Below are 14,781 nucleotides of genomic sequence, written 5' to 3'. Positions count from 1 at the left end.
TCCAGCTAACGTATCTCAACGAATTGGCCTTATCGTCAGTATTACTAAAACTCATCATTTAAACGAAGAAAAGGAAAGTATGAAAATTTTTAATGAATGAGACAATTGATTTAGGGGTAAAAGGAGAAAAAAGTTAATAAAATAGGAAAAAACAAACAAAAAACAATGTAAATATACCTACGTATGCATGACAATCCTGAGTTTACTCCATGAAGAATGTAAAACTATCTCAACTTTAAGACAACAGCGCAAAACCCCCCAGCCCCTCTCCCCCCACCCATTCTATACCTAGGAACCAAGCTAACACTCCCCCTGACGAAGTGTATGCTTCCCTGGGTTAACACCCCACAATATGTGCGAGTAATCTTTGTTGAAACTCAAACGTGACTCCGCAAACCATATGTCATATTACAACAAAAATAGGACATTACATAGGGAAAAAAATAAAATAAATAAATAAATCAACTCGCTTCTGGTACACACAACAGTAATAATGTGATCATTAGAATTATAAACCAGCTAGAATCTCTGCTGCTTGCTTCGGATAAGCATGTAAAATATAACAATAACAGTGAATTTAGTAAGAATGAAGCACTGCATGCAAATTACCCATCAGTTATATACATTTGACAGCTAGCCAGCCAGCGCCAGCTAATTAATTTTAGTTGCGTCACCCAGGCATATACAGTGGTGTGAAAAAGTGTTTGCCCCCTTCCTGATTTCTTATTTTTTTGCATGTTTGTCACACTTAAATGTTTCAGATCATCAAACAAGTTTAAATATTAGTCAAAGATAACACAAGTAAACACAAAATGCAGTTTTTAAATGAAGGTTGTTATTATTAAGGGAAAACAAAATCCAAACCTACATGGCCCTGTGTGAAAAAGTGTTTGCCCCACCTGTTAAAACATAACTTAACTGTGGTTTATCACACCTGAGTTCAATTTCTCTAGCCACACCCAGGCCTGATTACTGCCACACCTGTTTACAATCAAGAAATCACTTAAATAGAACTTGCCTGACAAAGTGAAGTAGACCAAAAGATCTTCAAAAGCTAGACATCATGCCAAGATCCAAAGAAATTCAGGAACAAATGAGAAAGAAAGTAATTGAGATCTGTCAGTCTGGAAAAGGTTATAAAGCCATTTCTAAAGCTTTGGGACTCCAGAGAACCACAGTGAGAGCCATTATCCACAAATGGCGAAAACATGGAACAGTGGTGAACCTTCCCAGGAGTGGCCGGCCGACCAAAATTACCCCAAGAGTGCAGCGACGACTCATCCAAGAGGTCATAAAAGACCCCACAACAACATCCAAAGAACTGCATGCCTCACTTGCCTCAGTTAAGGTCAGTGTTCATGACTCCACCATAAGAAAGAGACTGGGCAAAAATGGCCTGCATGGCAGAGTTCCAAGACGAAAACCACTACTGAGCAAAAAGAACATTAAGGCTCCTCTCATTTTTGCCAGAAAACATCTTGATGATCCCCAAGACTTTTGGGAAAATACTCTGTGGACTGACAAGACAAAAGTTGAACATTTTGGAAGGTGTGTGTCCCATCACATCTGGCGTAAAAGTAACACCGCATTTCAGAAAAAGAACATCATACCAGCAGTAAAATATGGTGGTGGTAGTGTGATGGTCTGGGGCTGTTTTTCTGCTTCAGGACCTGGAAGACTTGCTGTGATAAATGGAACCATGAATTCTGCTGTCTACCAAAAAATCCTGAAGGAGAATGTCCGGCCATCTGTTCGTGACCTCAAGCTGAAGCGAACTTGGGTTCTGCAGCAGGACAATGATCCAAAACACACCAGCAAGTCCACCTCTGAATGGCTGAAGAAAAACAAAATGAAGACTTTGGAGTGGCCTAATCAAAGTCCTGACCTGAATCCTATTGAGATGCTGTGGCATGACCTTAAAAAGGCAGCACAATGGCTGATTATGACTTTATAAACACTTATTTTTCACATTATTACTTACACACTGCGAAGTTATTATATCGAAATGGTTTTACTGTAACACATAATTAAAAAAATTATCAATGTTAACGCTTGTATTACAGACTGACCTCAAATCAAATCCCTTTATTGTCACAACACCATATCCTTGAGTGTACAGGTGGGGAAATCTTGAGTGGATGCTCACCAACTATGCAGTGTGGACTAATATCAGACCACATAATACACAGTAGACACATGTACAGTATGAACAATATTTACATATACAATATACACAGATATATACTTAGACAGTACTAATGTATGGATAATATACAATGTACAATGCATGAGGACGAGGTTTGATGGCTGAGTCTGGAACCTCTGCAGACATCAAAGTTTCTGTGAGGCAGATAATGCAGCAGTCTCTCGTTGGAAAGAGATCTGCGCTCTCAGCTCGCAGAGCTTGTTGTCCAGAGACTGAATGTTTGCCAGTAGAATGCCGGGTAGCGGGGGTCGATTTGCTCAGTGTCTTAGTCTGATGAAGACACCAGCTCTCCTTCCCCTTTTCTGGCTACGCTTCCGTGGCCAGGTGGCCTAGACAAAGGGCTCCGCTGTTGTGTTTGTAAACAGCAGGTCGGCATTGAGGAATTCAAAGTCTGGTTTTCTGTTATCGATTAAAGAACCAATATCTAAAAGTGTTTGTCTATCGTAGACAATAAGTCAGATGACATCCAAGATGAAAAACATACAAATTGTAGACCTACACTACCGTTCAAAAGTTTAGGGTCACTTACTTATTCTTTATTTATTTTTTTTCACATTTTAGAATAATAGTAAAGTCATCACAACTATGGAATAATAGAAATGGAAATATGGGAATTAGGTTGTGACTAAAAAAATCCCAAATAAATCAAAACTATGTTATATTTTAGCATCTTCAAAGTGGCCACACTTTGCCTAGAATTTGCAGAAATGTACTCTTGGCATTTTCTCAACCAACTTCTTGAGGTATCACCCTGGGATGCTTTTTAAACAGTATTGAAGGAGTTCCCATCTATATGCTGGGCACTTATTGGCTGCTTTTCTTAATTATTCAGTCCAAGTCATCCATTTCAAAAAACAATTTTTTTTTTTTAATAATTTTTTTTTTAATAAGTTTTGTAATTAAATTAATTAATATGTTGGCACATTTATGCTTTTGTATACAAAACTAATTTCAAACGTTTAAGCATACACCTTCAGATCAAAAGATTTTTAAGATCATGAGAAATATTTCAGACAAGTGACCCCAAACATTTGAACGGTAATGTACATATATTATTCCAGCATGATTAGCTTCTGCGGTACCTCACATGATACACTGTTGGACTTTGAACTCGGAAGACCGTGGTTCAAGCCCAGTCAAGCATGCAAGCTGGCACGTGAGGCGGCAATGTCCTAGACGTGACACAAAATGATGTGCTTGCTTCAGAAAATGTGCTTTTCATTTCTCATTTTGTTTTTGGACACTATATTCTAGGTTAAGGCATTGGTTTAGGGTAAGGGTGTCTGTTTTGTGTAACTCTCATTTTATTTTATATCACTATTTGTTAAGTTTAGTTTAAAGTTTTGGGTTGGAGAGGTACTATTAACTCATTTATACCTCCATCTAATTTTCACCTTAAAGGGATAGTTCACCCAAAAATGAAAATTATTTTATCATTTACTCACCCTTATGTCATCCCAGATGTGTATGACTTTCTTTCTTTTCCAGAACACAAATGAAAGGTCCATACAATGCAAGTGAATGATTATCAGATCTTTGTAGCTCCAAACATCACATAAAGGAAACATAGAAGTAATCCATAAGACTACAGTGGTTAAATCCATATCTTCAGAAACAATATTATAGGCGTGGGTGAGAAACAGGTCAAAAGTCCTTTAATTACTCTAAATCTCCACTTTTAGACTCTGAAAGTCACATGTGGATCCTGTTTAGTTTCACTTACACATCTGAAAGTGAAAGTTAAAGTGGAGATTTAGAGTAAAAAAAGGACTTAAATATTGTGTTGTTTCTCACCCACATTATATTGCTTCTGAAGATATGGATTTAAACACTGGATTTATATGAATAACTTTTATGTTTACTTTATGTGATATTTGGAGCTACAAAGGTCTGATTCCTTTAACTTACATTGTATGAACCTACAGAGCTGAGATTTTTCCTAAAAATCTTCGTTTCTCTTCTGCTGAAGAAAGAAAGTCATACACATCTGGGATGGCATGCAGGTGAGTAAATGATGAGAGAATTGTAATTTTTGGGTGAACTATCCCTTTAAAACCTTGTCTGCTTCCAACACCATTTCACTGGCTTTTGGCGCTCCCCGCTGGACATATCACTGGGAAACATTAGCCAAACATATAATGAAGCACGGAAGCATGTAATTTCGTTTTTGCCATGGACACGTATTGTTCATGAGACAAGGCTGTAAAAATTCTGAGACTTCAATGAAAAATATAATTATGTTTTATTTATTTTTTCATGTTAAGCATAATTTTACTCATAAAACATATTCTCATAATTTCATTAACCCAGTTAGTTCATGTAACTTAAATATAACCCAGAAAAAAATCGTGTGACCCGAAACCACAAGAGGTTTACTCATTTTATCGTCTAGCATAAAAAAAAACGCATTATCTTAAGTAGAAGTAATATGTAATTGAAGCTGTAATTTAATTTCTGAGCACATTCCCATAATGTAATTTCCCTACAAGCATATCAATCTGTCTGCCTCATATAATTAGTAAGTGCCGAATGAAATTATGCAGAATGACTCAGTCAGAATATTTGCTTTTTAAATATTCTTGTAAGAGAAGATGGTTCGGTAACACTTTATTTTACAGTGACCTTGTTACACATATTACATGTATTGACTATAGTAATAACAGTAAATTATACATAGTTACAAGCACCTAACCCTAAATCAAACCCTACACCTAAACCTATAGTAAGTACATGTTGTTAATTAATATTACTTAGTACTTACTTGTGTAATTACACTGTAACAAGAACACTGTAAAATAAAGTGTAACTGATGGTTCTAGAAACATAATGCTGTAGTTCTCAGACTCTAGCGAGTGATTAGGTCAAATGAAAAAAAAAAAGTAAAATCTGCCATCACACTGAACATATGTCTTCAGGTTTATTACAAGTTAATCACACTTTCAAGGAATATGCATAAGCAGGTTGCTCCAGACCAATTTACAATATACAGTACAAAACCTTGCAATACAGTATAAAATATATAGCCTACATATGTGTAACATGACAACCAAAAATAGGAGCATACGCAGAATAATGTACAGTACAGTAGCCAGTCATCACAACAACAACAAAAAAAAAAACATCAGAGTGAGTCCTAGCCACCATCGAGTTTACTTTTCAATAACTTTGCAGTAATGAACAGCTGAATGCACATTATCAGTTACTCAGCCTGCATGCATTTAGAGTTCAATTCCGTTGGTCAGATTGGTCTTATTATGAGTTTTTATCTCTCCAGACCCCACTGCCCACAGCAGACAATCACACCGCTGCCATCACGAAGATATGTGACGCTGACGCTCCTGAAGGTAAGACTGCCATTCTTTATCACCCATTCAATGAATAAGAGTCAATCATTCTTTATGGGGAACGTTGGTGAGGTGTTTTAAAGGGATAGTCCCCCCAAAAAATGAACATCTTGTCATTGTTTACTCACCCACAACTGTTTGTGGTGTGCCTGGTTAGGACATGGTGTAACATGTTACAGCACTTGTTTTGGAATAACAAATCTTTATCACAAAAACTTGTAATAATTGTGATTATACAAAAAAAGAAAGAAAAAAAAGATGCCATGCTAACTTGGCTTTGTGTTCATTAGGAAAGGTCAAGAAGCAAATCACAACAGTGTGTCAGAGGAAGATCTGCATTAATTGAAATGCTGTAAAATTAGTGGCTTAAACCAGCAAAAGTGTTAATTACTGTCTATAAGGTTAATTACCGCTATACTTTTGCGGTTAATTGCAGATAGATCCATGTGTTTTGAGTGGGCAGTGAATGAAGCAGAGGGCTGAAGCCAGAATGTAGCCCTATGAATGTTGTAGCCTATAGATACTGAAAATGTTTAGACTCATGTCATATTACACAGTGATGGCAAAGAGGTGAAATAACAAAAAACAAAGATGTTGGATTTATTGTTAAAGATCTGGTTTTTATCTTCACAGTGAGATACCATGATCTGCATTGTGACAAGTGATTTTAAGCTCTTTAACATCTACTAAATGTAATACTGCGTCTTTCTCTCAGTGTGTTTTTGATGAGATCAACTTTATGTGATCAACTTTAAAAACCAGGGCAGTTGATTTATTCAGACTGGATTGATTATGGTTATGGGGTGATATGCTGCCATTCAGTCTGCTACCATGAAACTGTTCTCTATCCAGAGGAGGGCACTCCGATATTACAGTCCGATCTCATTGGAGGACATTTTCATAATAATGAAATCAGGGTTGTTAATATGTAATTGGCTCAGTGAACCAAGAAGTGGCCGATCTTTCTTAATGTCCTTAAGACAGATCCCCCATCAGCTATAACCTTTCCTAAAATATGCAGCACCTCTCAATGCTGGGCTATATTCCACCTTCTAATTGCTTCTAAGGCAAGTCCTCTAATTCCACCAGAATATTAAAATGACAGGCAAAGCAATTCATTTTCTGGCTTCAATATTTTTAGGATGATACTAAAAATTCAGGTCAGGTAAGATGTTACTTGTGCCGTAAAGTAATAACAAAATTGGATAGATATTTTGCATTTTGTGGAAAAAAAATTAGAGTGGTTCTTACCCATGCAAAACTCATCGCCTCGATGATAGTGTTTTGTGTGCTTAGAAAAGTAATAGCAGACCCCAACAAGCCACAGGATTTGAGGTATAATTTATGTTTGTAGCACCAAAAGTGCATCACAAGTAATGCACCTAAGTTTAACACTTAGGGTTGGAGGTTTAATCAAATCCTTAACCCTAAGAATAATAAATATGAATAGTGATGCTTGCCTCAGCAGTTATCACTAGTAATAAAAAAGCAGTAAAAGTCTAGAACAAAAAAAAAAACAAAAAAAAAAACAGTTGTTGCATTGGCTTAAGCTTTTGTTAATGCCTCCCCATGTGCCTTCTTCAAATAATGCTCTATATCAACCCAATTAAGACTCTTGAAGCCAAAATGAGATGCAGTCTCGCACAATGGAGGATAAATCTGTGCACAGAAGTTGCTCTGCGGGTCACCCGAAATTGATCCTTCTCCAGTTGACTCGCACTTTAGAACCAGCGTGGTTTTAAGCCGTCAGCCAGCACAGCCTCCCAATCTGTTAGTGTGGGTTTTGACTTTTTCCTGTCTGTGGTCGGTCAGTGGAGTACAGTCATTGCGTTTCTGCCACCTGCCCATCATCAGCAAAATGCCTCATTACTGTTTTCAGATAGAACAGTGCAAGACAAGCTTTACACCATCCATTAGTACGAGACGCTCCATTGCTTCACAGCAGGAGAGATGATTTCCATTTGCTTTTATTACAATTACAGTTTACAGTTAGTGTGGTACTGCTTTTTGCTACCCATGACCCCGAAATATAATAATACCCTTGCGAGGGACCCCCTCCCTAAAATATAAATGCAGCTAAATATTTTAATGTATAAAGACCCTTTTATACTGTGTGAGGAAAAATATTAAGGGTGGTATTATAAAGAAAACATGTTGTTCCCAATATTAAATAGTCGGCTCTTATATTGTACAAAAGCCAAAGTAAATTCTTAAAATATTTTCTGCAAAAAATTATTTGGTAAAAGTGATGGTGTATTATTATTATTATTATTATTATTATTATTATTATTATTATTATTTTATACACACTATTGGAATAATGTAAGATGTAGAAAGAGAAACATTTTCATTTCAAATTTATTTGCACAGTGCTGTTCACATTAAATATCAATTAAAAAGCAATGTAACAAAATAATATCTAGAGTGTCTATATAGTTTTTATTCTTTACTCTTAAAAACAATAAATAATCACGATTCATTTAATGATTTCTAACCAGTCTTTAGAAAGCAGAATGGAACGGTAGTAAGATCAAATTTGGTACATTTGTAAAAAAGAAAACAAAAACAAAATTTGCATTAAACATATTCAGTTAATACCTTAACAAGTTAGCTTAGACAGCCCTAAAAATTACAAATCACAAAAAGTTTATTTATTTATTATTATTAATTGTATTTTTTATTTTTATTTTCCCTGGACTCTCAAGCACCCACAAGAAGCCCCCTGGGGGTCTCCAGACCCCAGTTTAAACCCCCCTGGACTACTTTGTCTATAATGTTTCTTTCTTTTTGTTGTGTTCATTTCAGTAGCTGTGCTTTGATTAGCATGCTAACAGTTTGCCTGGTAGAACTCACTTGGAAAAGTGGAGTCTTTTAATTCATCCACTTTTATACTGATATTTGTTATTGCATCAGTGGCACTGAGTATGTTCAACCGGACAGTGGCAATGTGTTGGCCAAGCACCCTCGAATCTGCATATGCGTACTTGCGTAAAGTATGTTTCTGGTCAAAGAAATGCATCCAATCATGGTCAGGTGAACTGAAAAACCAGACTTGTTATACAGGACTTTCTTAAGACTGGTTAGTTGACTAGTCATTCAGGCAACCCACTGACTAGTCGATTTTAAAAATATGTAGTTTTGCATATGTAGTTTTGCACATTCACAATCTCAGAAACATTTGACATTTACCTTGCTATTAACTCAAATTATCCACTACTGAGGTTACAATATATTATGCTTGGCAAGTTGAATTAAAAGCTATCAGCATTTTGTTTATGGTACAACTTAATCATCAAAAACTAGTTTTTACATTTTTTATGTATATTTCAGAATCATCTGTCTCCATTTGGCTTCCTACAGAAGGCGTATCACAGCAAATATTTGACTGTTCCTGTGGTTGCCTCTTTTATTAAGACTCCCGCCTCATTATTGAGGTTTGATTTGTGTGATTGGAGTCACTCTAGCTGAGAGGCGGTTGTGTTTCACCCTGAATTATTTCTCAGATCATTGCAGAAAGGCACATTTTTAGTCTTTATTCTGCCTGATAAAAACAATCAACGGTTAATTTTCTATGGTTGAGTTCAAAAATAGATGATTGTGATCCACTTTATGATGTTGGGAACTGGTTGGCTGGGTAGAGGAAGTACGTAAGTGTATGAGTTTAAGCATTCCTTCTCAATATCTATGGTGGTTATAACCCTGTATCCAATACAAAAGAGACAATTGCAGACCCATGTCCATCATAGGATAACATAGGGTGAAGGAATAAGCAATAATTCAGGCCTGTGGTCTGGATGCTGTTTGTTTGAGTGTTTAATGTAGTGCTGATGATCATAAAAGTGCCTCTTGTCAAGGTATTTTTTCTTAAAGAGATGGGCAACTCCTCTTTTCCACTTTTAAAGAATAATAAATGACAAAAGGCATGTCAAGATAGAGTGCTTTAAGGAGCCGCTTAATTATTTTAATTGAACGAGTAATCAATTCAGTACTTTCCCAATTCTCTCCAGACTCTACTAGCTACATATTGACCATCAATTTGAGACACTTGACAAAACAGTTTGCTGGCCTCCCATTGCCTGTCCACCTGGAGCATAAACCTGCCCTGCCAGTTAGCCTGTGGATGAAAGAATTGAATAATATCAACTTTCCCTAGTCCTCCTTTTGTTGCTGTTTTTCATCTGCAGTCCTCTGGCTCTGCCAGATCATTCCCTCTTGTGCAGCAATCCGAGGCTTCTCAAATCACTATGGAAGCTGATCCGTCTTGCATAACAGCTGTTGCACAACCAGGAGTGAGTGGGAGGAAGTGTCAAGCAGGGAGAACACGTGCGAGAAGGGAGAGCTTGCAATCCAGCCGAGAGCATCTCTCCCGGCAGGGCCCGACCCAAGCTCTCAAACCCCACCACTCTGGTGCCTCGAGTTGAGGGAGCAAGAGGCGAGTCCTGCATCAGAGAGCACAGCTTGGATTGGCAGTAAAGCTGGGTTGGGTTGTCCTTCATGCTCCTAGAGGAAGTGCTTTGTGTTTGAGTGATGGAGACTGTCAATTAGTACTAGGCGGTATGATGGTATATACCATGCGACAGAAAGTGAAATGTGTCATACGGTAGAGATTTTGTATATGCTGCAGAAGAAATGCTTAGTGCGCATGACTGATTTACATTATTTACATGTGAAAGCACAGTGGGACAAATTCCAAACAAATCAAGGTAAGAAAAACCAACCCTGGCTTATGTCTAGTCATAATATTTGTACAAGATTGCAAAATTTCATTGTACCAAGTTGTACGATATCTCCATGTCGTACGAATTCCTTAGAGTTGTCACAAGACCATGTTGGGAAAAACTTGTTTTTAAGGGGTATTGTTAGGCAGAGCAGAAGCATAGTTTAGTTACAGTTAGTTGAATCAAACATCTGATTGGACGTCTCATGTTTAAAATCTTGACACATTTATGTAGTATTCATTTCATGTCTGATCAAAGGTTTCGACTATTTTATAATGAATTTATATTCTGATTGGATGAGCCGCTTTTAAAAACTCTCCATTTTATAATATTAGTTATACTGTTTTGAGACTTTTACAGCTGTTTTTGATTTAAGTGTTGAGTAATGTGAATTTGTGAACCTATTTTTGCAATAATGTCTTATTTTATTAGCCTACTATTTTATTATTTTATCTTATCTTTTGGTTTGCATCAATTAAATGACAAACCAAATTACTTTTAACGAAAAAAGCTTGTCCAAGGTGATAAAAATGATAAATATTTTAAAAACCTAGTTTAAAACATGTGTGAAGTTTGTAGAAATGTAATATTTCAGTTCAAGTTTAAAACATTTATAGCATTTTCAACAAAATAAATAAGTAAATAGATTTAAAGACTTAAAAAATTAATGTCGTGTAACCGTGATTGTAAAGGGGTTCTAAGGGAAAGGAGTAGGTGAGAACCGGCTTGACAATATAAATAAAGTTTAATAATAAACTTAAACAAAAACACACAAACATAAACACATACAGGGCAGCTGCCTTTAGTTCTCTCTCTCTCTCTCTCTCGAACCACCATCTCCAGCTGCCTTTATCCCTCGCTCACCTCAACAGGCTGATTGGGGTGCGGGCATGCATCATTCCGGCTCGCCCTACATATATGACCAATTCTCCAAGGGTATGCAAACATTTGAGCACAACTGTGTATATATATATATATACACACAGTTGTGCTCAAATGTTTGCATACCCTTGGAGAATTACCATTTTTAAAGAAAACATGAGTGAGCAGGCAAAACACATTTCTTTTATTTCTTATGGGATTCATATTCAACTGTAGGTTATAACAGAATGGCACAATCATAAAACAAAACATGGCAACAAAGAAAAAAATGAATTGACCCCTGTTCAAAAGTCTGCATACCCTTAGTTCTTAATACTGTGTACTGCCCCCTTTAGTATCAATGACAGTGTGCAGTCTTTTGTAATAGTTGTCTATGAGGCCCCAAATTCTTGCAGGTGGTATAGCTGCCCATTCATCTTGGCAAAATGCCTCCAGGTCATGCAAAGTCTTTGGTCATCTTGCATGAACAGCACGTTTGAGATCTCCCGAGAGTGGCTCAATGATATTAAGGTCAGGAGACTGTGATGGCCACTCCAGAACCTTCACCTTTTTCTGCTGTAACCACTGGAGGGTCAACTTGGCCTTGTGCTTAGGGTAATTGTCATGCTGGAAAGTCCAAGAGCGTCCCATGCGCAGCTTTCATGCAGAAGAATGCAAATTGTCTGCCAGTATTTTCTGATAACATGCTGCATTCATCTTGCCATCAAATTTCACAATATTCCCCGTGCCTTTAGAACTCACACCCCCCCCCCCCCCAAACATCAGTGAGCCACCACCATGCTTCACAGTGGGGATGGTATTCTTTTCACTATAGGCCTTGTTGACCTCTCTCCAAACATAGCACTTATGGTTGTGACCATAAAGTTTTATTTTGGTCTCGTCACTCCAAATTACAGTGTGCCAGAAGCTGTGAGGCGTGTCAAGGTGTTGCCGGGCATATTGTAACCGGGCTTTTTTGTGGCATTGGCGCAGGAAAGGCTTCTTTCTGGCAACTCGACCATGCAGCTCATTTTTGTTCAAGTATCGTCATATTGTGCTCCTTGAAACAACCACACCGTCTTTTTCCAGAGCAGCCTGTATTTCTCTAGAGGTTACCTGTGGGTTTTTCTTTGTATCCCGAACAATTCTTCTGGCAGTTGTGGCTGAAATCTTTCTTGGTCTACCTGACCTTGGCTTGGTAGCAAGAGATCCCCGAATTTTCCACTTCTTAATAAGTGATTGTACAGTACTGACTGGCATTTCCAAGGCTTTGGATATCTTTTTATATCCTTTTCCATCTTTATAAAGTTCCATTACCTTGTTACGCAGGTCTTTTGAGAGTTCTTTTCTGCTCCCCATGGCTCAGTATCTAGCCTGCTCAGTGCATCCACGTGAGAGCTAACAAACTCATTGACTATTTATACACAGACACTAACTGCAATTTAAAAAGCCACAGGTGTGTGAAATTAACCTTTAATTGCCATTTAAACCTGTGTGTGTCACCTTGTGTGTCTGTAACAAGGCCAAACATTCAAGGGTATGTAAAATTTTGATCAGGGCCATATGGTGATTTCAAAATCAATGCCAAAATTTCACAATTTCTGCCAGGGTATGCAAAATTTTGAGCACAACTGTATATATATAGTTTAAGTTTTTTTTAAAGGTTTTTACTAATATGAATTTTAAAAGTTTACACCAAATGACCTGTACAAAATGTGCCTTTTCATAAATTGACAAAGTATTGATAATGATAAGACAAAATTATTTATTTATATTATTAATTTATTTATTCATTCATTTTGACAACCTCAGAATCAGAATGAGCTTTATTATAAACACTGGCGGCCAAAAGTTTGGAATAATGTACAGATTTTGCTGTTTCGGAAGGAAATTGGTACTTTAATTCACCAAAATGGCATTCAGCTGATCACAAAGTATAGTCAGGGCATTACTGATGTAAAAAAATAGCACCATCTCTATTTGAAAAAAGTCATTTTTGATCAAATCTAGACAGCCCCCATTTCCAGCAGCCAACACTCCAACACCTTATCCTTGAGTAATCATGCTAAATTGCAAATTTGGTACTAGAAAATCGCTTGCCATTATATCAAACACAGTTGAAAGCTATTTGGTTCGTTAAATGAAGCTTAACATTGTCTTTGTGTTTGTTTTTGAGTTGCCACAGTATGCAATAGACTGGTATGTCTTAAGGTCAATATTAGGTCAAAAATAGCAAAAAAAGAAAGGCTTTCTCTAGAAACTCGTCAGTCAATCGTTTTGAGGAATGAAGGCTATACAATGCTTGAAATTGCCAAAAAACTGAAGATTTCATACAAAGGTGTTCACTACAGTCTTCAAAGACAAAGGACAGCTGGATCTTACAAGGACAGAAAGAGATGTGGAAGGCCCACACACACTGTGGTGAACAGTTGGACCTGATGACAGTCCAGGAGCCAGTTTATGGCAGAGCACCTCACTAACTGTTAAGGCAAAGAAGAGGGCCTCCATTTTGATTGGATCGTGGCAGGACCAATGCAAACAAATGCCAAGCACAGTCATCAGATAAGCTGCTTGGACAACTACCAGATACTTCAAAAAGTAATGCCCCAGACCTTCCAACACGTTGGAAAAGACTTCTCATTGGTTCATGACTGATTTTCTAGCACCAAAATCTGAAAACCCCAACCTAGCTAAGATGGTCATAAAAATTCCAGAGACAGCATTTACGTCACGTGGTAGAAAAGGCTGAAACAAAGAAGCCACAAAGACAAATCTTTACACACAAACTTTACTCCTAAAATGGACTTTAACTGCAAAACATCTCCATGTTTGTTCACTGAACTGTTTATATAAATTGCAGTTGTTTGATTAACACAATAGTTTACACAATCGGAACTATTAAGGTATTTATGAACGCATGCATAATATTTAATCTTTCAATATCATGTTTGGTCTCTATATCTTCAGAAAAATGCCAAGAGTATTTTTGAAGAGGTTTGAAAAAGGAACAATGCATAGATAAGACTTTAAAGGCATTGTTCTAACTATGTACTTTAAAATATGCAAATGTTCCACACAGAGAAGGGAGGGTGAGCCACACTGGGTGGGCTCCCTCTGATGTCAGCAGCCAATCATAACCCTGAGACAAGAAGCACCAAACTGAAGTCTCCTCCTCATCAGGAAGGTATAAAACTGTCCTCTGGATGACCACACCTTTGTCCTGTGTCCCTGTCCAAGGGTCGTTAACAGGATACACTTCTATAACACTTCTCCGTTCTGGTCTCACTCTATGAGAGAGAGGATAACAGATCATCCAATGTTTTTAGTCTCCATCCGAGAGACAGTAGAAGATTGACCAAGTACCAAGTCTCACTACAAGAGACTGTCCGGAATCCCTATACCAGGGAGATAAGTTCAGAATCCCGATACCAGGGAGATAACTACAGCGACAAGGTTTAGCTCTGGTGAGCAAACCTTCCCTTCAAGTTTTGTGCATCTGCGTGTTCCAGATAAAAAAAACCTGCGCCGACCTAAGAGCTGTATATCTGCATGTTCCAGATTGAAAGGATCCTCTCGGTGCTTCCAGGAGATCAGGATTCCTCAGCTCATTCGTGTCCAAGGCTGTTGAAATAGAATCCAGCTCCTGGATTGG

At 37.5% G+C, this 14,781-nt stretch overlaps 1 protein-coding gene across 1 annotated transcript in view; it reads left to right on the top strand.

Moving 5' to 3' along the window:
- The window catches only part of LOC127414065 (lysosomal cobalamin transport escort protein LMBD1-like), a 129,444-nt gene that overhangs the window by 96,885 nt on the left and 17,778 nt on the right, over positions 1-14,781 (top strand). Inside the window, exon 14 of the mRNA XM_051651773.1 lies at positions 5,481-5,550. Within this exon, the coding sequence (XP_051507733.1) occupies positions 5,481-5,550 (70 nt within the window). The remainder of the gene's footprint in view (positions 1-5,480; positions 5,551-14,781) is intronic.

Source organism: Myxocyprinus asiaticus, chromosome 23 (assembly GCF_019703515.2).
Source record: "Myxocyprinus asiaticus isolate MX2 ecotype Aquarium Trade chromosome 23, UBuf_Myxa_2, whole genome shotgun sequence".
NCBI lineage: Eukaryota > Metazoa > Chordata > Actinopteri > Cypriniformes > Catostomidae > Myxocyprinus > Myxocyprinus asiaticus.
Note: the sequence above shows the minus strand (reverse complement) of the source record. Positions and strands in the feature narration are given on the sequence as shown.